Genomic DNA, 24,463 nt, shown 5'->3' with positions numbered 1-24,463 from the left:
GAAGCAGGCGGCCTGAATGTCACCTTGGCTGTCGCTCACGCTCCTGTAGCGAGGAGGAGGAAGGGCCAAGGAGTCCCCGGAGCTGAGAGCTGATGGCTCTGGGCAGATCCAGTCTGAGCCCAGGCTGCCACAGGGCTGCTTGACCCCTGAGCCCACGATGGGCAGCTGCTGACATTTCTGCAGGTGACGGATAAACCCATGTAGCCTTGGAGCTCATCTGTGGCTTGTGTTCGGCTCTCTGGGCCATTTGCCCTTTGATAGGGGTGCCCCTTCCAAAAACCACTCCCCAGGGACCGATGGAGGGCCCAGCCTTCTGCCTCCCCCAGGCACTCCCGGCTCAGTAGTGAGCCCTGAGGTCACTGGGTGTGGCTGCCTCCAGGGAGGGCTCATCTCTCAGCGGCTCCGCTCTCTGGGCCATGGGGCTGAAGACGTATGTGGACCTATTTGGAACACTCGGAGGAGGTCAGTCGCGGCCGGGTGGGAGGAAGCTTCCTCTTGGCCAGCTGGAGTGGACTCGGGAAAGCACACAGATTGTAACATGCAATCTACGGCCCTTTTTTTAGCCCACTACGGATTTGGGTCTTCACCCTGGGCTTTAAAGGCTGTGTGCACTTTGCTCTCTCCGTGACCTGGTCTTCCCACAGCTCTTGGCACCCCTTCTGCCCAAGGCTCAGCTCCACTGGCCCGAAGTAGCTCTATGGTGGCTGGGAGGGATTTCTGACCTGGTTCCCACCCCACAAACCTCCCAACTTCTCAGCACTGACTTGGCTAATTAAGCTGGAGGCCTTGCCAAAAAGCACATCCTGGAGGCCTGTGGAGCATAAATGTGGGGGCAGGTGTAGGGCCCGCTGGCCTCAGCTGCCCGGAGTTATAAAAAGAACAGAAGTGCCTGTGGCGGGTGGGTGACTAATGGTGACCACAAGGATGTCACCACCAGCTGTTGGGCGAGATGATGTGTTTCAAGTCTCCTTTGGTTCCCAAGGCCTGAGTATCCCTGGAGGCCTCTGGCCTTTTCCACCTCGCAGCCTTCATGGCAAGGGGTTCAAACCGTTAGAAGAATGACTCAGCCCTCTGGAGAGCGCTGCTTCCCCAGCGTGGAGGGCTGAGGGAAGGAACCTCCATGCTATTCAATACAGCACACTTTTATTGAGCACCTACTGTGTGCCAAGACTTGATGAGACGGGACCTGAGCCTTGCCCTTAAGAAAATTGATAAGAAATGCTTCGCTGAGAAGTATGTGTCATAATGGGTTCAGAGAGGAGGTGTCTGCTGGCCAAGGATCTGAAGGAGGGTCATAGCTTGCCAGGAAAAGGCGGGGGCGGGGGGAGGGGAATGCACCCCCCGGCTCAGGAAAGAGCCTATGTGCAAAGCCCTGGGGGCTGAGTCATGGGGGGGGTGTTCAGAGGCCCCCCGCCGAGGTGATCTCACCCGTGGCACTGCCCAGAGCTCTCCAGCCCCTTAGCAACAGACTCTTGACCAGAACCCCAGCCTCCCAACTTCCCAGCTGAGGCTTTCCTCTCGCTGGGCAAATGCTAGACATCATACGAAACACCACCTTCACCACTGGAATCACAAGCAGGCATCATCCGGGTCACCTGAACTGAGTTCAAAGTTCACATACGGAGAGCAGAGCTGGAGGAGCGGACGTTCCCTGGGACCCGGGCAGTGCTTTCCACAGCGCCCAGTATGCAGTCAGCGCTCCATAAAGGCCTCTCCCTGTTTTGGAGGACACAGAGGACAACTATCGACTCGTGACCATTTTGAAGCTCGGGCTTGTGAAAGCTCAGTGCCGAAGGAAGGCAGGAATGCCACAGGCCAAGTGTGGGTGCCTGTGTACCCCCCACCCCAACCCCATTTGAAAGAGGGCGGGTCATCCTGGGCGTGAGCAAATGTAGCTTCACGTCCGGCCTGTCTGCCCCCTGAGTGGCAGACAGTGATGCCTTTCAGTCACTCAGGGCGTTTAGTTTTAAGGGCTAAGAAGGAAGCAAAATGCCAAAAATATTATGCCTCCTGTGCCCCGGCTCTTAAAGGACTTCCAGATACACGGCTGGAGTGGTGTGTCCAGCCTTGACGCGAGATAGATATCTCTATTCTCATTTTCCGGATTCAAAAACCAGCTCCAAGAGGGCCCAGGGCCCAGAGCCACCTATTGGAGCAAAGGTGGCTTTGGGCGAAGAGAGAAAAGGTGCCCCCTCCGTGGTGTCATTCCAAAGGCTGTTTCATCATTAGAATGTCACCCTGCTATGTACCCGTGACGCTGAAAATACAGACATACAAGAGTATTGTGTCTTTCTGAAATACATCAGATATAGATTCGGACAGATATCTTTATATTGCTATATAATTCAATAACTGTATAAAAATATACAAATAAAATTTTATATTAAATATATAATAAATTATGCAGTGTATACATTGTGATATAATTACGTATTTTATAGTTGATAACATATAATGCAGAAATTGTACATTATTTTTTAAATTTTTTAAATTTAAATTCGATTAATTAACATACAGTGTATTAATAGTTTCAGAGGTAGAGCTCAGTGATTCATCAGTTGTATAAACAACACCCAGGGCTCAGTACGTCCCGTGCCCTCCTTAATGCCCGTCACCTAGTGACCCCATCCCACCACCCCCTGCCCCTCCAGCAACCCTCAGTTTGTTCATAAATTGTACATTAAAATAGAGATTATATAATATGAAATATAATATAAAGATATATGTATTAAAATATATATATTTGACATATTTTGGAAAGACAAAATACTATTATAAGCATCCCTCATACTATATCCTAACGCTTTCACCCCCGGGGGTCTAATCACCCCAGTATACAACGATCATTGACTCCTGCCTCAGAGTGAGTGAGGAATCTGATAGCAGGTTTTATATCTCACTAGCTTTCTCAAGCCCAACGCTGCTCCTGGCCCCTCACAGAAGCTTCCAGGGGCTGCTGAGAGCCTTCTGGATGGGCCAGACTCCTTAATAGGGCTTTTTATCCCCTAAGAGGTCCTCCCCACCAGCCCTTGGGCACCTCCTCTGACTGTGCAAATGTGGGTTTGACATCCCTTCTCCGTGCCCTCACAGCGCCTGTGCCTGCTCCCGGGAACACCGTCAGACGATGAGCCCAGAGGGGCGTGCCATTGTCTCCTCTGGCTCCCTGGTGTCAGGCACAGAACAAGGGGGGGGGCGGGGTGCCAAGAGTTTGTTAGATGCTGAGCATGATGGAGCAAGGAGAGTCTGTGTCCTGGGGCGCAGGGGCACCCTGGCTGGTAAGCTAGCAGAGGGAGATGCAACCCCCCCCCCCACGGGCATTTTGCTGAGTTGGCCCATTTTGGAAGGTTGGGATCACCATCCTTGGTTTCCGACCTAACCCGTTCACTACCCTCCCTCCTTCCTGATAGAAACCCAACTTTGCTCATCTCATGAGCAGCCATGTGCTTCCGAGGAGGGCCTCAGCCCTCGTCAGGGACTGGCTGTGGGGGATTCTGGGTATCGAGACTTGAGGGTACAGTGCTGTAGGAGGGCTTCTGGAAGCTTCTACCTGGCCCTTCAAATGGGACACCAGAAAATGTGGAATTCTGTGGGACAAAGGTCCTCCTTTCTTCAACCCAAAAAATGGAGAGGAAAAAAAAAAAGACGGGGGAAATTGTTTAGATTAGGGGTCATCAAACCTTTTCTGAAAAGGCCAAGTAATAAATATTTGAGTCTTGGCGGCTCATCCTGACTCTGAGGAAGCGACTCTACTCTGCTTTGCGGCATAAAATGAAGCCGAGAAAGTGTAAACAAGTGGAGGTGGTGGGGTGTGTGTACAGACACAGGCTGGGGCTGGGTTTGGCCCCACGCGTTTGCCCACCCATGATGGAGGTTAACGGAGTCTTCTGAGGCTATCAGCCAAACGCATCGTGTGGACTTTGTTTGGACCCCAGTTCGAACAAACCAAATCTTCAAAACAAAACGAAAGAAAGCAAAAATTTTTGTGACCAAGAAATTTAAACCATGAGCGGATATAAGATGATTTTAAGAAATTGTGATAAATTTTGTTAGATGTGACAAAGAAATGTCTTTTTGCTGTTGATGTTGTTTTATTTTTGTTTTTAAAGAAGAGAGAGTCTTTATCTATTAGCTACTGATACTAAATGGGAGATGATGTCTGAGATTTGTTTTAAAATAACCCAGGATGTATGGAGGGGAGGGAGTAACAATGAAACAAGACCCATCTTGGGCTAACAATGATGGAAGCTGGGTTGTGGGTAAATGCAGGGGGTGTTGGGGAGGGTCTGGGGGGTGGCTTCCTACTCTGTCTTCTTTTGTGTATGTTTGAAAATTTGCATAATACAATTTTTAAAAAGAGGGGACAAGAAAGAACTCCCTTTTCCGTTGCCTCTGGTCCCCATTGCATTTGGTGAGCATATGCATTAGGCTGGAGCTAATGCAGCCATTTTGTGACTAAGAGGGAACAAGCCCGAGGATAAGACTAACCACAAACATGGCAGAGTAGAAAGAGGAAGGAAATGGGGTGCTGGATAATTCTATTGGGCTGCCAAGTTAACTAGGCAGGCACAGGCATGTTTCAGTATTCCATGTTATATGGAGTAATACATTAAGCCATATTTATTTATTTGGTTACGTGTAACCCATCTGATCTAGAGAAAGGACCAGAATGGAGGCCTGGCCCATCTTTGCTGCAGGATGCCACCATGACATTGAAGAGGACACCAGGATTCGAAGAAAGGCTTGTGAGCAATGAGTCCTGGCCAGATCTTTCTGACACCTTCTATCACAACCAAAGGGGTTCCCAGAAATAGGAGAGGGTCTCTGCTTTCTGCCTGTCTTTCTTGAGCCCCAAGGGGCCAATATCAGGGGCTGCACTGGACATTGGTTTGCAATTATAAACCTACAGTTTCCGGAAAGGAAATGGCAGAAGCAGAATCCCTGAAGGACAGCTGGTCTTTCTGGCAACCCTCCTTACAAGGACAAGGAGACCTCCTCTCCCTGAACCCCTCAACATGCAGTAACCACAACCATACAGTGTCTACACACAGGGCACAAACAGCATTGTTTCTAACTGATCTCATGGTTCAGCCGGTCTCAGGGGTGTCAGCTGTTCCGTAATGTATGACAAATCACTGTGGTTAACTTAACCCGTCCGGGTCTCCTAGATACAGTCACTAGACACTTGCCAAGAAATGTGCAAAGGGAATGCCGGGGGGACGGGAAGGGGGGCAGAGAAGGGTGATGTGGAGAAGGACCACGAGGCATGGTGTCTGGTTGCTCCGGATGCAGCTGGATCTCTGTGCAGACCCAGACTTCACCTATAGCTCGAGGCCAGGCTTTGGAGACTGACAATGGGAGGTGAGGGTGGCAGCCTTTCATCAGGAGCAGGTCACAGCCCCTCAGTGAGTTTATTCTCATCCTCATCTGGCCCTCATTTTCAAGGCTTTGCTTAGAGTAGTGATTCTTAGATTTGAGCATGCGATAGAATCCCCTGGAAGGTTTGATAAAGCGTAGGTTGCTGGGCCCCACCCCCGGAGATTCTGGTTGAACAGGTCTGGGGTGGGGCCCGAGAATTCAAATTGGTAACAAACACCTAAGTGATGCTGGGTCTGCTGGTCCACGGGACCCTGATTTGAGAACTACTGACCTGGAACTTCTTAGTGGGACTGTGGCTCTCAGATAGCAGGAGCACGAGCTCCAAGCCTTTCTTCTTCCCTTAGGAATGAGGTTAGAACCGATGATGAGTAGCCGGGTGGGAGGAACCAACAGGGTGATGCTCTAGAATCATCTGACCAGGAGCCAGGAGTCTTGGGGTGTTATCCTGCCCCTGAACTAGCCCACTGTGTGGCCTCGGGGAAGTCACCTCTGCTTTCTGGGCCTCAGTTTACCCTGTGTAGAAAACGAGCAGATAGCACTCTTCTTTGTGCGTTCTAGTTTTCACAACAGGAAGGTTTTTAAAGAGATAAAAGGAAGACAAACTGACCCACGGGACCTCTCGGGGGATGAGGGTGGGAGAATCTCGTGTGGGCGCCGCGGTGTACTCTGAAGCCTGTGGGCTTTGCCTTGGACCCAGGTCTTCCGTGGAACTTGCTCCGAGCCCCTTTCCTTCTGGAATCTCCGTAGTGCTCACTGGTGACTCTGCTCCTTCATGCAGAGCACGCTTCCCTTTCCCATCTTACCCTGTTTTCAGGCTTTCTCATGCACCTGTCGTGTCTTCCAACTGGCTGCTGACTGTGAGCAGTGCAAACTGTTTGCCCCTCTCCCAGGGCCTTGGACAGAAGGAGCATTGGATAAACATTGGAGGGCCGTCAGCAAGAGAAACACCCGAGCTCTACTCCACTGGGCAAGAATCCCAAGGTAAGAGACCGAGAGCCCAGGATTTGCCTTCCTAGGAGGGTCCCCAGCTGATGCCTGTAGAGTTTTTTGCTTTGGCCCTGTTCACCTCCAGAAATGGGGCCTTCTACCTGGCCATTTCCTCTACCTTCTGCCCAAACTCTGAGTTATGCTCCCCTGTCCCCTCTTCCTAACAAAGACTTCCTCAGTAGAAAAGAGCTTGGACATACAATACTTGCCAACAAAAGCAACCATTGTAGCCCCAGGGAAGGGGGTGGGGGTAGAGAACCGGGGTGAGGTTTTGCTCTCTGCCTGCCAGGACTGGCTCCAGGGAAGGCCCCAGCCCACTGCTCATGAGTCAGGCTGCTGGGGTCCAAGCTGCAATCTGTCCCTCTTGACTTCCCAAGTCTAAGGCAGGAAGAATGGGGTGGGGTTCAGGAAAGGGGCTAGCAAGCTTCTGGGATGGCAAGGGAGAAAATCAGCAATCACATGCCATGACTCTTCGTTTCTGTCTCCACAGGGCCCCCATTCTGCAGCTGGGGCAACGGAGACCCCGAGAAGGGAGGTCATTTTATCCTGAGCTCATTTAGTGGGTTTGTGGACGGCCAGATGGAGACAGTTCCAGCCTGGTCATCTCAGAGCCTCTCCTCCAAGTTCCCACAGACTCATGCTCTCTCTCTCTCTCTCTCTCTCTCTCTCTCACACACACACACACACACACACACGGACACACACACACACACACACACACACACACACACACACACACCCTCGCGTTCTTGTTCCATCTGCCCTCACACACAAAACCACAGTCTGGCTCTTGGCTTCACAGATCTTAAAGGACCAGATAGAGGAGAAAAAGGAACTCTTTTTCCTGAACTTAATATAGATCATTTTGGGGCTGCCATTTTCAAATAACGGGATGGTCTTGGTGTTGCTTGGAATAGAACACGCTCTGCATTTCCACAGGACCTCAGAATGTGTCTGTAAGTTCTATGAGCCTCATGGTTTCCCCTTTAACAGATGAAGTACTGCAGCCTGAAAAGAAAAATGACTTCCCCTTGGTCACACAGACTGTACTCGGCAAAGTGCAGCTTAGAGCAGTCTGCTGACCCTACTTTCGTCTCTTTTTCCAATGCAGGACTAGACTCTGGATTCGGATCCCAGCTCTGCTGCAAACGAGCCGTGTGACCTGGGACACTGCTTTCATAAATGCACTGCCCCTCCAAGCATCCTCACTCTAGAAGCACTGTCCCTCAGGAGGCCCTAGGCCAGGGCCGGGGGGCCACTGGGATGAGGAATCCCGCTCTCTGCCCACAAGGCAGGAACGCATTCAGAGCCCAGCAGGGTGTAGACTGGGTGGCCTCACCTTGTCATCGGGGAAGAGTGCAGGAAGCCAAGGCCTCTCTCAGGGGATCCAGAGAGTCCCAAGAGAAGTCTGGTTAGGGAATTTCCACCCACAAGTTGGTCTCCTTTTAAGAAGGCCCCACAACAAAATGTCTGGACTCAAAAGCACAAAGATTAGGGGTCTTTATACACTTTATACAAAGATTCTTTATTCCACAGTTCTTAAAAAAACACACACAAAAAAACTCCTTTCTCCAATTCCCACCTCTGGCTTGCTTGAAATACAGTTCATTTGCAAATTGTTAGGAACACATTTATACAGTTAAGCAGGAGTTGGGCTATTTGCCCTGACTACTGAACTGGTCTCAGCAACATTGCAAAACCAGCAAGCCACTCTCATCTCTGACTCTTGGTTTTTCCCACCTTGGACTGTGGAGGGGTTACTGGTGCCCAGGGTGGAGGATGTTTTATTTATGGAACACCTACTGTGTGCTGTAGTTAACACTCCAGGGGAGGCTCAGTGCTGGGATTTCCATCAGGGCGTCAGAGCATAAAGCCAGGGCTCTCTCCTCACCTTGCTCAGCCCCGCTCTTGACTAGGATACACAGCTCACTGCAAATTGGGGACACAGAGAACTGTAGTCTGCGACATGGGTACATCCAAGGGGTCAAATGTTAGTGGACGGCGTCAAGACCATTAGAAGAGAAAGGAGACACCCTCTCTTGAGGAGGAGAGGAGCTCACCGTCTCCCCACCCAAACGGGGTTGGACATCCCTTCCGCCCAGTGGCACCGGAGAGGGGGCCCTGCGGTCAGGTACGGGGAGCCGAGGGAACCAGGAAAGCGGCTCCGGCTACGGCCCGGCACTCTGGGGGGAACCCCGGTGGCTGGCTCCGCGTGGCACTCTCCGATCCGGCTGGCCTGCACGGGCCGCTGCACTCCCCGGCCCCGCGCTCCGCCCCGGCCGCGCGGCGCCCTCTGTCGACCGCGCCCGGCGGGCTGCCCGCCCCGCCAGCGTGCCCACTTCCCCGGCCCGGTTCCGCCCGTCGCCCCTTGGCCGGTCTCCGCCGCTAGAATCCTGAGCGTGCACGGCGGGCGGACCGACCGGCCTCGCGGTCAGCCTGGTCAGCGGGGTGCGCTGGCGGCAGCCGGTGCTCCGCTCTCCCGCCGGCAGCCTTGGGCGCGCGGAGCCAGCGGTCCAGGCGGTGGCGCGGGGGGCCCGGAGCGGGCGGGCCGGCGGCGGCGGCGGAGCAGGCGGAGGCCGGCTGGCCGGCGTTCGGCAGTCCGGGTCGCGCTCCAGCCTCGCCGGCAGCCCGGAGCCCGGGGCTCGGGCGCCCTCCGGCCCGCGTCCGCGCGCGGCCACATGGCTCGGCTCCGCGCGCTGCTGTCCTGCCTGCTGCCCCTGCACTGTGCGCTCTGCGCCGCCGCGGGCAGCCGAACCCCAGGTGCGTGCAGGTCGGGCGCGCGGGGGCGCGAGGGGCCCTGGGTGCTCGAGACTCAGGCTGGCCCCAGGGAGCGCGAGGAGCCCTGCAGCATTGGAGCGAGTGGGAGGCGGTGCGCGCCCTGGGCTTGAGCTCGTTTCTTCTCCTGTGTCCCCAGCGCTGACCCGAGAGTGCTCTTCCTTTCTGGCACAAGAGGTGGAGAGAGACCCTGGGAGAGGTTTGGGGCATATGGAGTCTTTTCTGAGGGGGCTGTATATTGGTCTTTGTATCTGTATTTCGTTCTCTCTTCTTTTCATTCTCTCTCTCTCTCTCTCTTACACACACACCCACCCACCCACCCCGTTGGTTTGTCTCTGTCCTGTGTGCCTTTCACTTTCAGTGTCTTTTCCCTCTCCGACTTGGGTGCCCATGTCTGTCTTATCCTCACAGAATCAGGCTGGCAGGTGGTTGCCCCACACCCCAGGGAGCACCTGGCACTAACACTCGGGCTTGGAAACACAAGCACGGCCCTGTCCTCCAGCATTCTCAGGCTCTGTGCAGACACCCTCCCTCTCACACACCCTGCGCCCTCACCTGCTGTGGCTCTGAGCGTGGGGAGGGGGCTCCGGGCCTTTCCAGGCAGGGTGGCTGCTTGTTTGTCTGTGAGCTCTGTTCAGGTACTGAAGTGAGCTCTCTCTAGCAGAAATCTTGGGGGTAATGGGTAAAACCAGAGGAGAGTCAGTACTCCCCCCACCGGAACTGCCTTTGGCATGGGGGGTTTTCAGGGGACCTCGTTTTCTAGGCTTCATCAGTGGCGTGAAAGGGCCCAAGGAGGCAAGAGATAGAGCCATGCGGAAATGAAAATCCCTCCAAACTCCAGTCCCTGAATCACCGAGCCTGGAAGCCAGCGAGCTGTCATTCCTGCTGGGCCTGGCTGGGCTCGGGGAGAGCTGTGCGAGGACCTCGCTGCTGGCATGTGGCCTGGAGCATGGGGCCGTGACCTCACACTTAATTCAGTCCGAGTGGGCAGGTCACCCCGTGCGTCTCCTTTTATTTTTGAAGATCTATATTTACCGGGCTTGGTGCTGGGCCATGTAGAAATCTCAGCAGCCTCTGTTTACTGTAAAAAGTTTTCTTTCTAAACTTGGAAAAATATAGAACCTTATTCCCTCCCTCCCCTCTCCAGCTCCTCCTTTCTCCCTGACACGTGCCCAGGATCCCCTGGGTTTCTAGGTGTGTTTGTTTTGCCAGCTGTGTTCAGGGAGCTTGGCGAGGAGGAGGGCCGTACCCCAGGCCTGGTGGTGACTTCAGCATGCCCGGGGGAGTTGGGGCAGATCCTGCTATATCCCTCTCTTTGCCCTGGGGGCTTTCGGGGAATCTCAGCCCATTCCTCGAGGGTGCCCAAAGTTGGAAGGCTCGTTGCTAGAGTGACAGACAGGACTCTGGCATCATTCTTTTCTTCTGTTAAGTTTAACAGGGCCTTGGGGACTACAGGGAGCAAGTTGTTTCCACAGAGTACTTGAACGCCGTTCATCCAAGTGCGGGGGTCCAGAGACTCAGGAAGCCCTGGATGAGTCTTGGATGAACTTGGGCTAAGGGGTCCCTCCAAGGCAATGCTCAGAGTTGCAGAGCCCCTCCCTGCCCCCGTGAGATTGCCTGTCTCCCCTTACCTTTGCACAGACTATGTTGATATAACTCCTTGTTTATTCCAGCAGAACTGCGTCTCTCTGGAAAGCTCCGTGACTATGGTGTGACAGTGCCATGCAGCACGGATTTTCGGGGACGCTTCCTCTCCCACGTGCTGTCTGGGCCGGCAGCAGCCTCCGCAGGGAGTGCAGTAATGGAGGGACCATCCGCACCACAGTCGCACTCAGGTCACCTCCGGGTGGCCCGCAGCCTCCTGCGCCCGGACGGGACCACCCTGCAGCCTGGCCGGGTGGGGCGCCCCTCCCTCTACTTCAATGTCACAGTTTTTGGGGAGGAACTACATTTGCGCCTGCGGCCCAACCGACGGCTGGTGGTGCCCGGAGCCTCGGTGGAATGGCAGGAGGATTTTCGGGAGCTATTCCGACAGCCCCTGCGGCGGGAGTGTGTCTACACCGGGGACGTCACGGGCATGCCAGGGGCAGCTGTCGCCATCAGCAACTGCGACGGATTGGTAAGGGACAAGGCCTTCATCGAGCCGCTTTTCCCCCCACCCCAGGCTACCTGAGCCAGTCCGACATCATTTTCTCCTTGGCTCCCCTGTGTTTGGGATTCCTATGGGCACAGTGTATGGTTTGGGCCAAGTCGCGGGCTTCCCTGCCTCCAGAGAGCTCTGTACGTCCTGCTGGCCACCAGGCTCCCGCTCTAGCGGGTGTGCAGGGCCTGGTGTGGCTGGTGCCTTATTCACTCCCTCACTGTCCGTGGACGCGCTGGGACTCCAGCTTGCCTAGCCCAGACATGCGTGGGGGGGGGGCGGGGGTGAGGGTGGAAGGAAGGCGGGCTCTGCTGGGATTGAATCCTGGCTGTGCCACTCACTGGCCTTGAGGCTTTGGAGAAGTGACTCACCTTCTCTGCACTGCTTTCCCTTATGCGTGAAGCGAGAATTTATTCATAATGCACGTATTTACTGTGTGTGTCCCCTATGCCCGGCACTGTTCAGCTCCAGGAGATACGGGAAGGCCAGGGATGCACATGGTCCTTTGCTCTCACAGAGCCGACGCGGTAGTGATGATGACGGGACCACCTTACTGGACAGCACGGTCGGTGGTCTGCACCTGCCTGGCTCGGGATCAAGGCTCTGGTGGCATTAGCGGCTGTTACGATTTGTTATTGTTATGTCCTTCCTCATCCCCCACTGTCTTTGGTCCTAAAGTCTTCCTGCTCTTCCCCAGTGCCCTGCTCTGGGAGCTCCCTTTCTCAGGACCTGTCCCTCCTCCCAAGCTCAGAACGCCCTGCTATCTGGCTCGCTATGGCCAACCAGAGAGCCACCAGTGGCCCCTGTCTGAGGCTTGACTCGCACTGGGGTTCAGCTCCATCCCCCGTGGGTCAGGCCTTTGTGAGCCTGTGTGGCAGGCCCAGGGCCCTGGTGGGCATTCTTTCTGTGGCCTCCACGTTGTCAGGTAGGAGCTGATGTGTCCCAGGAAAGGACCCCCTTGTTCTGCCTTTTCGCTTGAAGTGAGGGATGAGTCAGATTGGGGGGGGGGATGGGAAAGGGGATCTTTCTTCCCTAGCAGGGCTGGGAGCACTCCTCGCTGTCTTCCCATCCATGCGAGGTGTTGTCCTGCTGAATGTCACGTGACCCTTGTCTGGGCCAGTCTTCATCTTTTTTTCATCATCACCCCCTTAAAGAGTCTTTTTAGTCGTTTTTTCCCCTCTAACTGCCCTCCTCCGTGAAGTTTGAACACCGCAGATGTGCTGCACACCTGTTATACATTGTATGTGTACCGGTGCTCGATACAGATGTGAAAAGAACACACTTTTTGCTTTCCAAAGAACCGGCTTTTGTCCATATTGGTTGTGATGGTGCCCCCCTCCCCCCACCTTGAGAGGCAGGGTCTGGGCAGTGGTTGGTTGTCAAGGCTGAGCGGATGCTAGAATTACCTGGCACGCAAGGGTTCTGCGAGGCTGACTTTGAGAAGCCCAGGTTTGAGGACGGCTGCCAAAGGCTGAGGCCTTGTCCTGACGCCAGGGCGAGCCTTGCCTGCCACCCGCCCTGGATCACAGGTTTGCGTAGCAGAAGCCTGCTGGCTGTGCTGTGGCCACAGTTTGGCTTGGAAATCCAAAGGGATGCTTGCAGTCGCCCGGGGACGCAGTGTCCGTGCAGAGGGAGTGATGGAAAGTGCTGGAGCAGACTGGCGGCTTGGCGCATCGCATGGTGAACTCCTACAGCCCTCAGCCGCAGACGCTGCTGGCCATCCTGTGACCGGGCCGTGTCTCCCACTTCTTCTGCTACCTCTGTAAAAGTACGGGAGGGGCCTGACAAAGATGTCAGTGCATGGTCAACACCATCGCTAAGTAACCGTCCACGGTCCTGGCTTGCGACCAGGCCACCGCTTCTGCCTTTGGCTGTTTCCTGAGCCAGTCCCCAGCCACAGCCCAGCACAGAGGCCTCCCCAGGGCAGGGATCTCCTTGTTTCCAGGCCATTCCAGAAAGCTAGCCTGTGTCCCCTGAGAGCAAGGGGCTGTTCGCAGTGACCCACCTGAGCCACCTTTGGACCCAAGGCCACAGCGCAGCGTCTCCGATGAGATCCAGCTCTGGATCTATGTGGTCTTTGGATTTTAACCCCCACCTTCCTTGGCATCTTATGTCCTGAAGTCAGTCCTTCCAAAAAACTCTGTATTGACCACTGGCCATGGGCAAGTCCTCAGGGACGTGTAAGAAAATGAAAGGGACTCATAGACTAGTAGCCGCAGGGGGTCTTTCCTGCCGCCCAGGCCCAGCCCACCCTGGGTCTCGCTCATTCCTTAACCTCGCTCATTGTGTAGACAAGGAGACTGAGCGCGGCGGGGAGAGCTGAAGATCGTGCGGACGGCTTCTGTTCCCACAGCACCGAGGAGTAAAGGCCTTCAGTCGTATGTGGTGTGTATGCAGATGTTGTCATTACCCTGCTCTGCAGAGACTCCCGTCCCTGCCCTCAAGGAACTTGGGTGTCAAGCAGCAGAGACCCTTCTAGTGGTTTCAGCATTCACTTGTTGGTTTTCCAGAGCCTGGCAGGGATGGTACTCAGTCGATGGGAGTGATTGTTGTCTTTGGTGCCAGAAAAGGTGACATCTTGAAGGATGAGCAGAAGTTTGCTGGGGCCAGAGGGCAGGGAGGGCAGGGAGGGCTTTCTGGGCAGAGTGAAGAGCGAGTGAGAGGGCATCACCATGCTGGATGGAACCGGGGAGGGGATCCCAGGAGACACACTGGGAAGGTGGGCCTTGGCCTGACCTTGAGGGAAGGGCAGGATAGGGGAGGGGGCCCAGAGTGGGGAATGGGGCAGCCTAGTATCTGGGAGTTGGAGGCCCAGGGCTGTGTGACCCTAAGCAAGCTGCCTTCCTTCTCTGGGCTCCCTTGCCTCTTGGGTGCATCTCCGAGGCTGGAATGGATGGGCTCAGAGCCCCTTCCGGCTCTGGCATTGGTGCTTTGTGACACGGGACAGGCCTTGCAGAAGTTTGAAGCCCGACGTCTCTAAACCTATAGTTGACGCCTCCCTCGCTGGCCAGTCCTAGGATCTGCTCTGGGCGGGACGGGGCTGCGTTACAGGTACAGGGAGGAAAGACTCCAGCCCTGAGCTTGGCCCTCATGGCCAGGCAAACCTCCCAGTTGTGAGGTCTTGAACAAAGACCCCTTTGTGTGGACAGACTGCAGCCATTTGGATCTTAGCGGCTCTGGTGAAAAGTGTGACGTCTAAACTGACGGCTTGACCCTCATTTCCAACTGGACCCTGCAGTGGGGGGCAGCGGCGATCACTGCCCTCCCATCCGCTGCTGCCATGCCATAGAGTCACTCAGTCCTGGGCCCCTGGGACGGACACTGGGAGGGTTCTGTGCGCTGTGGTTAATTCCTACCAAAACTGAGGAATGGGTACCTCCCCCACTTCCCACCTGCTCTTCCGGAGGGCCTGGTGTGGCATAGCAGTGGGCAGGGGGTCAGGAAGGACCTAGGAATGAGGAAGCCAGGACCTCTTGTCTGGATGAGTTTGTAGGGTAATGAGGACCCAGACATAAAAGCAGACAAATGACAATCTTGTGTGAAGCAGCAGCAGAAGGACCAATTTTTTGGTTAGGGCATCTAGGAAGGCTCCCTGAAGGAGGTGGCATTGGCTCAAGACTGGTCAAACATTATAAACATGAGAGAAAGTGCTGGGCTTCTGGCCAGCAGAGAGAATGACTGACTGACCCAGGCGGGCTTGAGAATTTTGGGGGAAGGGAAGAAGGGATGTGGGGAGGCCATGTTCTACCTGCAGAGTGTTTCCCCTGGCGCCGGGGACAGCTGTCAGACCCCAGGGTCCCTGACTGGGAATGTTCTCAGGCAGCAGTAGCAACCCGGAGCCTTTGTCAGGGAGCCCAGCCAATCAATGCAGTGGTTCTCCCAACACCCCTGTGACCAGCCTCTGGCCAGCCTCTGAGGGCCTGTGGGCTGGGAGGGCCTGGGTCACCTCAGGACCCCTCCGGCTGGGGGCCAAGTGCAGAACAGAGCCCCCTGTTAGCGATTATGGCTCTGAATTCCTGAGAGGAACATGGAGGCCTGGGGTCAGGGCCAGTGCTTTGTGGGTCCAGGAGGGATTGTGGGGTATAGGAATGGGGTCAGCAGAGTGGGGATCCCACATACCATCTAGAACCCAGACTGAAAGCTCCTCCCCCCCATTGCCGTCTCTGCCTCTCGGGGTCCCGGGCCTCGCTGCCCTTGCACTGAGACACTGGGGACTTGGCTGTGCTGTGCACCCACCCCCCGTTTGCCTTCAGCGACTCTGTGAGTCACAGGCCTGGTGTGGAAGCAAGGCACGTGGAAGCTTTGTCACCATCTGGTTCCGTTTTCCACTCTCTGCAGATCATGCATATTTAACGGGTTACAGAGTAGACCCCTGGCAGGCCGTGTGAGGAGGGGCGGGGGGCTGAGTCCCCTTCTTACCCCTGCCTGATGTACGAATCCTAGCAGCTCTCTGAGCCTCAGTGCTTTGTCTTTAGAAGGGGATTACAGTGGGGGAAGGGGGCAGGTGGGGATGGATGGTGACAAGGGCCGGGGTTTCGTTATGGGTGGTGATGAAATGTTCCAGAATGGATGGTGGTGGTGGTTGCGTGGCTCTGTGCTCTGTGCGTGTACTAAGTACCGTTCAATTCTACACTTTAAATGGGTGAATTGTGTGGTATATGAATTACTTTTCAATAAAGCCACTACAGAATGTGGCTGGCCCCCAGAAAGGACTGGAGGTTTGTAGTAATTATAAGGACACAGTCTAGCGTGGCGGAAAGTGTGGGGTCTCTTTGCTCTGGTCCAGACTAGAGCAAGTTCGTGACCTCGAGTGAGTTTCTAAATCCCTCTGTGCTTCGATTCCTCATCTTTAAGGAGGGCGGGAGGAGCAACCACCTGTAGGACTGTCCAGAGGATTAAATAAGATAATGTAAAAAAAAATGCAGTCTCTGGTATATGGCGGGGGTCTCAAAAAAGGAGTTATTTCAGTGGTTCTTGATAGTAACATTTATTACTTCTCTACAGTAATTCCTACAGTAATTATAGTTTAATGAATAGTGGAAAACACTGTCACACTGTCAATATGGTTAGAGTCAGTTGTATTGCAACAGTATGTAGATTAGACGTGTTTTCTGGAAGGTTCTGAGGCCATCTCTGGTCCCTGGGCTGGCCAAGCCCTGCCTCCCCTCTGCTTTGGCAGTCTTCTCCGTACGATCGGCCCATTGGCGCTTGCTCGGTGCGTGGAAGTGTGAGCGTCACGGCCCATCTGAGATAACCCCACGTGCCCTCCTGCACAGGGATACTGAGAGGCTCAGGGGAGTACTATGTTAACACTCCGTGGGCCCCTGCCCAGAGCCCCACCCTTGACCAGGTCCTGGGGTGCAGGGATGAAACTCAACCCTGTCTCCCTCGCCAGAAGCCCACAGCTGAAAGAGAAGGCAGATCTGCGCCGTGGACGGAGTGAAACAAGACAGACCGCACCGAGCCTCAGCGTTTTGTGGGAATGCAGGGAAGTAGAATGCCCTCGGTGGGCGGCCTGGAGGTGAACATTGAGAAGGAGAGGCGCTCAGGGAAGGCTTCCTAGGGGAGAGCATATTTGGGCCACGTTTTAAAGCCATAATAGGAGTTCTCAAAGCCAAGAGGTAGAAACTGGAGGCCTTCTGCAGGGAAGGAAATCCTGTGTCTTCCCCGGATTTGGGAAATGGTGAGTCATCCCGGCTCTCCATGGGAGAGGGGGAGCAGTGAAAATGTCGGTTGGAAGATCCCTGCCTCCCCGTGGCGCTTAGACTTGCCCCTATGGCCGTAGGGAGCCACGGGAGGTTTGTAAGCTCGAGGTACGTTCGTACTGGGGTAAGAGGCTATAGCGCGTTGGTGTCACAGACTGGCCTCTGGCTCACCGGTGTTCCTGTCAGCACCTCTTCTTGCCAGCTGGGGGCGGTGGGCTGACCCGGCAGCTCCTTGGGAAGCCCCGGCTCTACCCTGCCATTCACCCCTGCCCTGGGGATGTGGAGTGTGAGGCTCGGAGTTCCAGAGGTGCCCTCCTCCAGCCGCCCAGCTGGCCTGTCTCCATACCTCGTGGCCTGTGGGCCGCCTGCCCTTACCCAGGTGTGCTGACAACCCTGGGAGGGACAGAAGTGGTCTGGCCTCACCTCCTTGCTCCCCCTGCTTCCCCAGCCTGGAAAGTGGCTTCTGTCTGTAGACCCCCACCCCAGCCAAGCTGATGTGTTCATACCTGACTCTGCAGCCCCCCACCTTTGTTCGTGGTGTTCGCACCTCCCACCATGCCGTCCCCTTCCCTCCGCTTGCTACAACCCCCGTCTCGGCCACCTGGTTCCCAGAAGCCAGAGACTGGCTTACATCTTCTCATTGATCTAAGCACGGAGCACAGGCTGGGGCTCGTGCAGCACAGGCGGCCGTGCCTTCAGGGCCCTCCAGGAGCAGGGAGTCCCAGGAGAAAGAGAAAAGGCCAGGTATAGTACGGGAGGTGGGACTGTGCCCCGTTTAAAGGGAGGGCCAGGGGCGCCTGGGTGGCTCAGTCCTTAAGCATCTGCCTTTGGCTCATGGCGTGATCCCGGAGTCCTGGGATCGAGCCCCGCATCGGGCTCCCTGCTCTGCTGGGAGCCTGCTTCTTCCTCTCCCACTCCCCCTGCTTGTGTTCCCTCTCTCGCTGGCTGTCTCTCTCTCTCTGTCAAATAAATAAATAGAATCTTAAAAAAAAAAAATTAAAGTGAGGGCCAGCCTGGCTTCACAAGATTTTTGAGTATTTGAAGGAGAAATTAGCAATAACGATTTTGAAGCGAAGTGTTCTATTCGGTAAGACAGTGTGTGGGCCCAGCACAGCAGGGCAATTAGCTAGAGGCCTCGGGTTGCCAGCAGGGCAGTTGGTGAGGGGGTGACAGCATGGCCCCTGCAACCAGATGACCTGGGCTGACATCCCAGCTCCGGCTTTTACATGCTGTGTGGCCTTGGACAATTACTGGGCCTCTCTGGGCCTCGGTTTCCTCGTCCGTGTAGTGGGGATTGTAATAGAGGTCACTCCGTAGAGTTGTCCTGCGTGCAAGGGGCTTATTAGCACAGTACTGGGAGTGCTTTGGCTCTTGCTGTGGGATGGTGGGCGCTTACGGGTTGCGTCTGCTGGGTCTGAGGGGCTGGGTGATGGGAAAGAAGTCAAGAGCATCTCCTTAGTCTGCTTAACCGCCCCCCATGCCCCCAAGAGGTCCCTGGGCTTTCAGCTAGGCAGCCAGAGCTCATCCCCGTCCTGACCCCACCAGGCCTGTTAGTTTTTCTCAGGTGCACCCTGCTCCCGGCCCGGTTTGCATTCTCACCGGGAGCGATCCCACTGGGTTCGCCAAGGGTGGGGTCTGAGCTTAGTCACCTGTGTGTCCTTAGGACCCTGGCACAGGGCCTGCCTCGGGGCGGGCTCCCGGTGGCTGCTGGGTGAGCCGACCCGGTGAGGGAAGGTAGAGGGTTTGCTTCTAGGGTGGCATAAAGCTTACGTTTGCCTCTCCTCACCCCTGGCAGACAGGCCGGTCCACGGCAGCACGCTGTCCCCCGAGTCCGCATCCCCAGCGTGTGGTCCTCGCAGCCGCGCCCCGGGGGACTGAGTGGGTGTGTGAGCCGAGGCCTGACTGCCTCCCTGCTCTCGGCCGCCCTGTCCTTTCCATCTCGGAGCTCCCGACCTGTCCGAGGGCACCACCCGCTTTACCAGGCTCGCTCCCCGGGGAAACCCTGGGTCTGCGCTTTAGAATTCCTGCTTGTAGAATGAAAACAGGAGAGGGTCTCTTTGGGGGGAGAGGGAACTCCTCACGGCGTGCCTCCCCAGGCCGACCGCGGACCTTCAGCTGGGGAGCGGCCCTTCCTGGGTGCGGGCCGTGGGGGCCTGGGGGCCGCGGGGGCGGAGCAGTGGTCAGCACAGGGTGCCTGGACCTCAGCCACAGCCCAGGAGCCGGGCAGCCCAGCTGTGGCTGGGGAGCGATACCACGGGGGAAACCGAGGGGCCGGACCGCTTACCCACGGCCGGGTGACAGACTGGCCTCAAGCGGACGCACGTACAGTGAGTGACCACACGTTCTCTCTCACGCTGTAGGTTGGCCAGGCGGTTCCTCTGCTCTTGTTCCTGGGCTCCCCTGCGGCTGCACGCAGCTGGAGGGGGGGCTGGCCTGGAAGGCCCGAGCGGGCCCCATTCCCACATCCGGCGTCAGCGCTGGCCAGGCAGCCCCGCACTCTCCGTCCGCCGGGCAAGACAGGCCTCTCGCACAGCCGTGTCAGGGGGTGCGCGGTCCGAAGCTGCAGGACCTCTCCAGGCCTGGTCTGGCAGGTTGCCTGATGCTGTTTCGATGCGTTCTGTGGGTCAAAGTGAGCCACCAGGCCAGACTAGATTCTCCCGGAGCAGGGGAATGGAGGCCACCTCTGGAGGCCAGGGGTGGCGGAGTCTCACAGCAAAGAGGCGCGTGGACAGGGCCAGGAGGACTGCAGCCATCTTTGCAGGCGTTCTCCCACACGGACTCTGGGCAAGTCACTTGACCCCTCGGAGCCTCAGTTTCCACACCTGTAAAGTGGGTATCCTACCTGGTGGTTTTCTTCATTAGAAATCAAGCGTGCTGCCCTCATGCCTAGAGCAATAAATGGTAGCTTTATCACGATCATTGACCTCTTGGAATAAATATGGAGACTGAGGCAGGATCCACAGTAGGTTTGTTTCCAGACCTCCGGTCACCTGTTCAGTGCTCTTCTTGCTTCCCAGAAGGCCCTGTCCCGTCAGGGCCTCTCTCTGTCTGAGCGGACGTGCAGGGTCTGGGTCCTGGGTAGTTTTCTGGTCCTCAAGGTGGTCTGGTCTTGCAGAGTTTCACCTCCCCAGTCTCCCCACGGCTGGGCCGTGCTGTCTGCCCTGAATTAATAACTTATTTATGATATGGAATAAAAGCCAGACATCACCTCACTGCTGTTTCTCCTGAGCAGAGCCAGTGAGGGCTGGTCTGGGGGCTGGTGTTATTTTCCTTCCCCGGCATCCTCAGGCTGGCTGGAGGGAGGGCGGCTTCTGGGCCGCTGAGCGTGGTGGGGGCTGTGCTTACGTTTCCTCTGCCTCCTGTGCTCAGTGGGGCAGAGGACTGGGGGGTGGGCTTTTGGAGGGGACCCAGAAGATTTGTGCCGTGGGACGTTTCCAAGACATCTGCTGGCCCTGGCATTCCGTTTTCAGCAGGTAGGCCTTGCCCTGCTTTCAGAGCCTGAGAAACAACAACAATGCCTTGGATGGCAACAATAACAGTAATCTTTGCAGACTGCCTCGGCTCTGGGAGCCGAGTTTCCTGTTAGCACAAATAATCCTTGTGTTATGAAAACCTCCAGTGATGAGTTCAGCTCAGCGTCATTTGCACAGCTCTCCCTGGCTTTGGCCTGCGTGCAGACAGCTGTGTCCAGAGGAGGCTTTTAGGGCCTCTTGGTCCCCTCTTAATTTTCCAGACGAGGAAGCTGAGGCTCGCGGAGGGGAAGACTCACCCAGGGTCACACAGCAACTGTGGGGCCCCTGACTCCCTGTCCAGTGCTCCCCCACGATCCCACTCAGCCTCTCCCAGGTCAGCGGATGAGGACCAAGTAAATGTTGACAGCGACTCAGGTCGTAAGCCCTTTGTGCAGCAGTCATGGCAACGGCTTCAGAGCCCAAAACCTAAGCGATTGGTCCGGCAGTTGCCCTCTGGGGCGCGTCCTGGCAGTCCTCAGGCCTGGGTCCCGCCGCGAGGGCAGGGTGCTCAGCTTCTGCACGTCCTTGTTTCCTGGAAAACTGGGAAGCCAACTCAGAAAACAGTGTTAGCTGGCCGGTTAGCAGGATCTGAAGGTCGAACAGAACCTTCTGGTGTTTCTTGGCCCTAAGTCAGCATTGCCACTGTTTTATCCATTTTCAAGATACGGGAGGGCAGTGGGCTGCTGTTATGCACACATTCCTTGTCAGAGAATATCAGACACCCTGCAGTCTCCTTTTCTCCTACTTCCCCGAACACGGCTGAGGGCCTGGTAGAACAGGCCCCTTTCAGAGAAATGTTTGAAGGTGGGAGCGTTTGTCGGGGCACAGTTGGTCTGAATGCAAACCCTGTTCCCAACAGGTTGCCTGAAGCCTTTTGTCAGCCTTTGCTTTTAAGCCAACCAAATATTTGTACCTTTGATGTGTCCAGAAAATGCGCATGCCCCCCAGCCAGCCCTGCCCCGCAGCAGAAGTTCATTTCCGCCCCTGGAGGCTGGCAGGAGCCCACTCTCTGAATGAGCTCCTCCAGCCCAAAGAGGCCTTGTGTTCTGTAGCCCGACAGGCCACTGGCCTGGGTGCGTTGAGTGCTTGGTGCTTTGTCACCTCATAATTCAACGTCCCTAGATGGGGAGACTAGGTGAAACATGCTGTCCCCTCAGCCGTGGCCACACTGTATGGGGACCAGGCCTCTCAGGAAGGGCCATAATGCCCAAGGGAGTTCGTTAAGGAGGCTTGGCCCCAAGGATGCTTATTGAAGGGGGTTTTGTTCCAAAGTTGGCCCCTTGGTGTGGCTCAGTGCTCGTCCCCCTGAAGCTCACATTTCGAAGAGGAATAGACAGGAATATCCCCCGGATGGGGACAGAGCACAGCCATGCACTGCTGGGGGCACAGAGGAGGGAGCGATGATGGCGTGACATCTGAGCTGGGCTGGAGGGGCATTCCTGGCAGAGCTCACAGCGGCCACAAAGGTGTGGAGGCCCACGTGAAACACGTGTGGTTCCAGGTGTGGAACAGGGCCATGTGGCTGGAGTCGGGGGGATTTTTTTGCCAATAATTCCAAAAGGGAAACAACCAGGGCTGTTGTTGGGGGGGTGGTCTAGACGCCACCTCTCTCCTGGGTGACCGTTGTGGCCTCCCTAACTAATCTCCCTGCCTCTATCCATGCCCCTCTCATCCATCAGCAACGGCAACCAGAGCAGTCTTGTTCAATCCCAGCCCTCCTGTGACACTCCTGTGGAGGCGGGGTTTGGGGCTGTGTCCCCAGCACCTAGAAAGGGGCCTGCTCAGTATGTAGCCCATGAATGAGTGAATGACCACAGCTCAGTACGTAGCCCATGAATGAGTGAATGACCAGAGCTCAGTACGTAGCTCGTGAATGAGTGAATGACTAGAGCTCAGTATGTAGCTCGTGAATGAATGACCAGAGCTCAGTACGTAGCTTGTGAATGAGTGAATGACTAGAGCTCAGTACATAGCCCATGAATGAGTGAATGACCACAGCTCAGTACATAGCCCATGAATGAGTGAATGACCAGGGCTCAGTACGTAGCCCATGAATGAGCGAATGACCAGAGCTCAGTACGTAGCCCATGAATGAGTAAATGACTAGGGCTCAGTACGTAGCCCATGAATGAGCGAATGACTAGGGCTCAGTACATAGCCCATGAATGAGTGAATGACCAGAGCTCAGTACGTAGCCCATGAATGAGTGAATGACTAGAGCTCAGTACGTAGCTCATGAATGAGTGAATGACTAGAGCTCAGTACATAGCCCATGAATGAGTGAATGACCACAGCTCAGTACGTAGCCCATGAATGAGTGAATGACTAGGGCTCAGTACGTAGCCCATGAATGAGTGAATGACCACAGCTCAGTACATAGCCCATGAATGAGTGAATGACCACAGCTCAGTACATAGCCCATGAATGAGTGAATGACCAGAGCTCAGTACGTAGCCCATGAATGAGCGAATGACTAGAGGAACGCAGCAGACAGAGGTTTAGGAGAAGCACAGTGGCAGAGGAGAACGGGACTCGGGGACCCGCCGAGTGGCCCAGGCGGCTGGGAAGTGAGCATTTGCGTTGCTCGTAACTGACAGGGCTTGAGCAAGGACAGGGTTTGGTGACGTGTCAGAGTTCTGAGAAATCTGGAAAACATGCTCATGGTGCGAAGCCCAGGTCAGGAGTAAGGACAGTAACGGGCCCCAGCTAATCGGGGTTCCTCCCCACCGAGGGCAGTGCTGCCTGGGGGGCATGTGTGCGCAGGGGCGGCTTGTGGGCTGGAACTGGGCCCTGCATGGGAATCCCAGTGACTAGGCTCACTCTTCCTTCCACTCCCCCACGCTTATCCTCCTTGCATAGGGACTCTTCCCTGCCACCACCACATCCCTCGTTTATTACTCGCTGCGGACCTGCTGTGTGTCAGGCTCGGTGGCAAACATTACATGCATGATCTCACTGGGGGAAGCATGGCTTAAAACCAAGTTGGCATCCCTCTGGGCCAGGGTGATGTCGGATGGACCAGAGGGGAGGTCTGGCTGGGACAGGTGACCTGCGGGGGCACTAGCCCTCAGCTCTGGGTGGGACGGGCTCATCTCTTCTTGGAGCTGCCCCATGGTCAGCTGCCTTGCTTCTGGGCTGTGTGGCTTTGAATGCAGGGCCTCGGTGCCGGAAGCCACTCCTCAGCTCAGGGCCTGGCAGCCACACCGCCTTCTGGCATGTGAAAGCTGCTTCCTGTCTCCTTGTCCCAAAGCTGCTGCCACCACCAGGACTCAGGGCCAAGCAGGGAGCCAGGTAGAGCTCCCAGCCTGAGCTTGGTGGTGATAGGGGGGACGCTTCAGAGCCACATGGCTCCTGGGCACAGGGAATGGAAAGTGGGGGTGGCTGCCAGCCTGGCAAGGTCTGCCCTGAACCCTGGCTGGGCTCCAGGGTGGGGGTTTGCTACAGAACGGGAGTCTCTGAGCACCTGCAGGTGTGAGGCCCTGCCCTGCCCCCGGGCCGGGACCTCTGCTGCTGGAAGGGGGGTGTCATAAAAAGTGAGCACCCTTCCTTTACAAATATTTACCAAGCTTTTGAAGACTTAAACAATTGCTCTCCACGGTGCTGGAGGACGGAAGCATTGATCACCGTCATCATCATCATGGAGGCGCTGCGGCTAATTATTCTCACTCTCTGCACTGTGGACTCCCAGCTTGGGTGGCCGTGACATCATTGACTTGCCACTGGACACCCAGCAGATCACAGCCCCCTCCCCAACTCAGCCAGCTCAGGGCAACTTTGGTGAATTATTCTTCACTCCCAGTGGAGTGATCCCTGGAAGGCAGGAGGTGGTTAGGTTCTCTGATGGTGCCTAAGGCACAAAGAGATGCGGTGCGGACCGTCCTTGGTCAGGCCCAGCCCAGGGACAGGCTCACAACACAAGAGGCATGCAGTAATGCGGCCTGCCCACAGCCCCTGCTCAGCACCCCCCC

The 24,463-nt window shown here is 55.8% G+C and overlaps 1 protein-coding gene across 2 annotated transcripts in view; it reads left to right on the top strand.

The window, feature by feature from the left end:
* Nucleotides 1-9,041: 9,041 nt before the first annotated feature.
* ADAMTS14 (ADAM metallopeptidase with thrombospondin type 1 motif 14) overlaps nucleotides 9,042-24,463 on the top strand; it is a 73,741-nt gene continuing 58,319 nt past the window's right edge. For both annotated transcript variants that reach the window (XM_040624772.1, XM_040624771.1), the window contains exons 1-2: nucleotides 9,042-9,123; nucleotides 10,815-11,257. In XM_040624772.1, the coding sequence (XP_040480706.1) occupies nucleotides 9,042-9,123; nucleotides 10,815-11,257 (525 nt within the window). The remainder of the gene's footprint in view (nucleotides 9,124-10,814; nucleotides 11,258-24,463) is intronic.

The sequence above is a fragment of the Ursus maritimus genome, unplaced genomic scaffold, assembly GCF_017311325.1.
Source record: "Ursus maritimus isolate PB19 unplaced genomic scaffold, ASM1731132v1 scaffold_7, whole genome shotgun sequence".
Taxonomy (NCBI): Eukaryota; Metazoa; Chordata; class Mammalia; order Carnivora; family Ursidae; genus Ursus; species Ursus maritimus.
The sequence above is the reverse complement of the archived record's forward strand: the minus strand, read 5'-3'. Positions and strand labels throughout refer to the sequence as shown.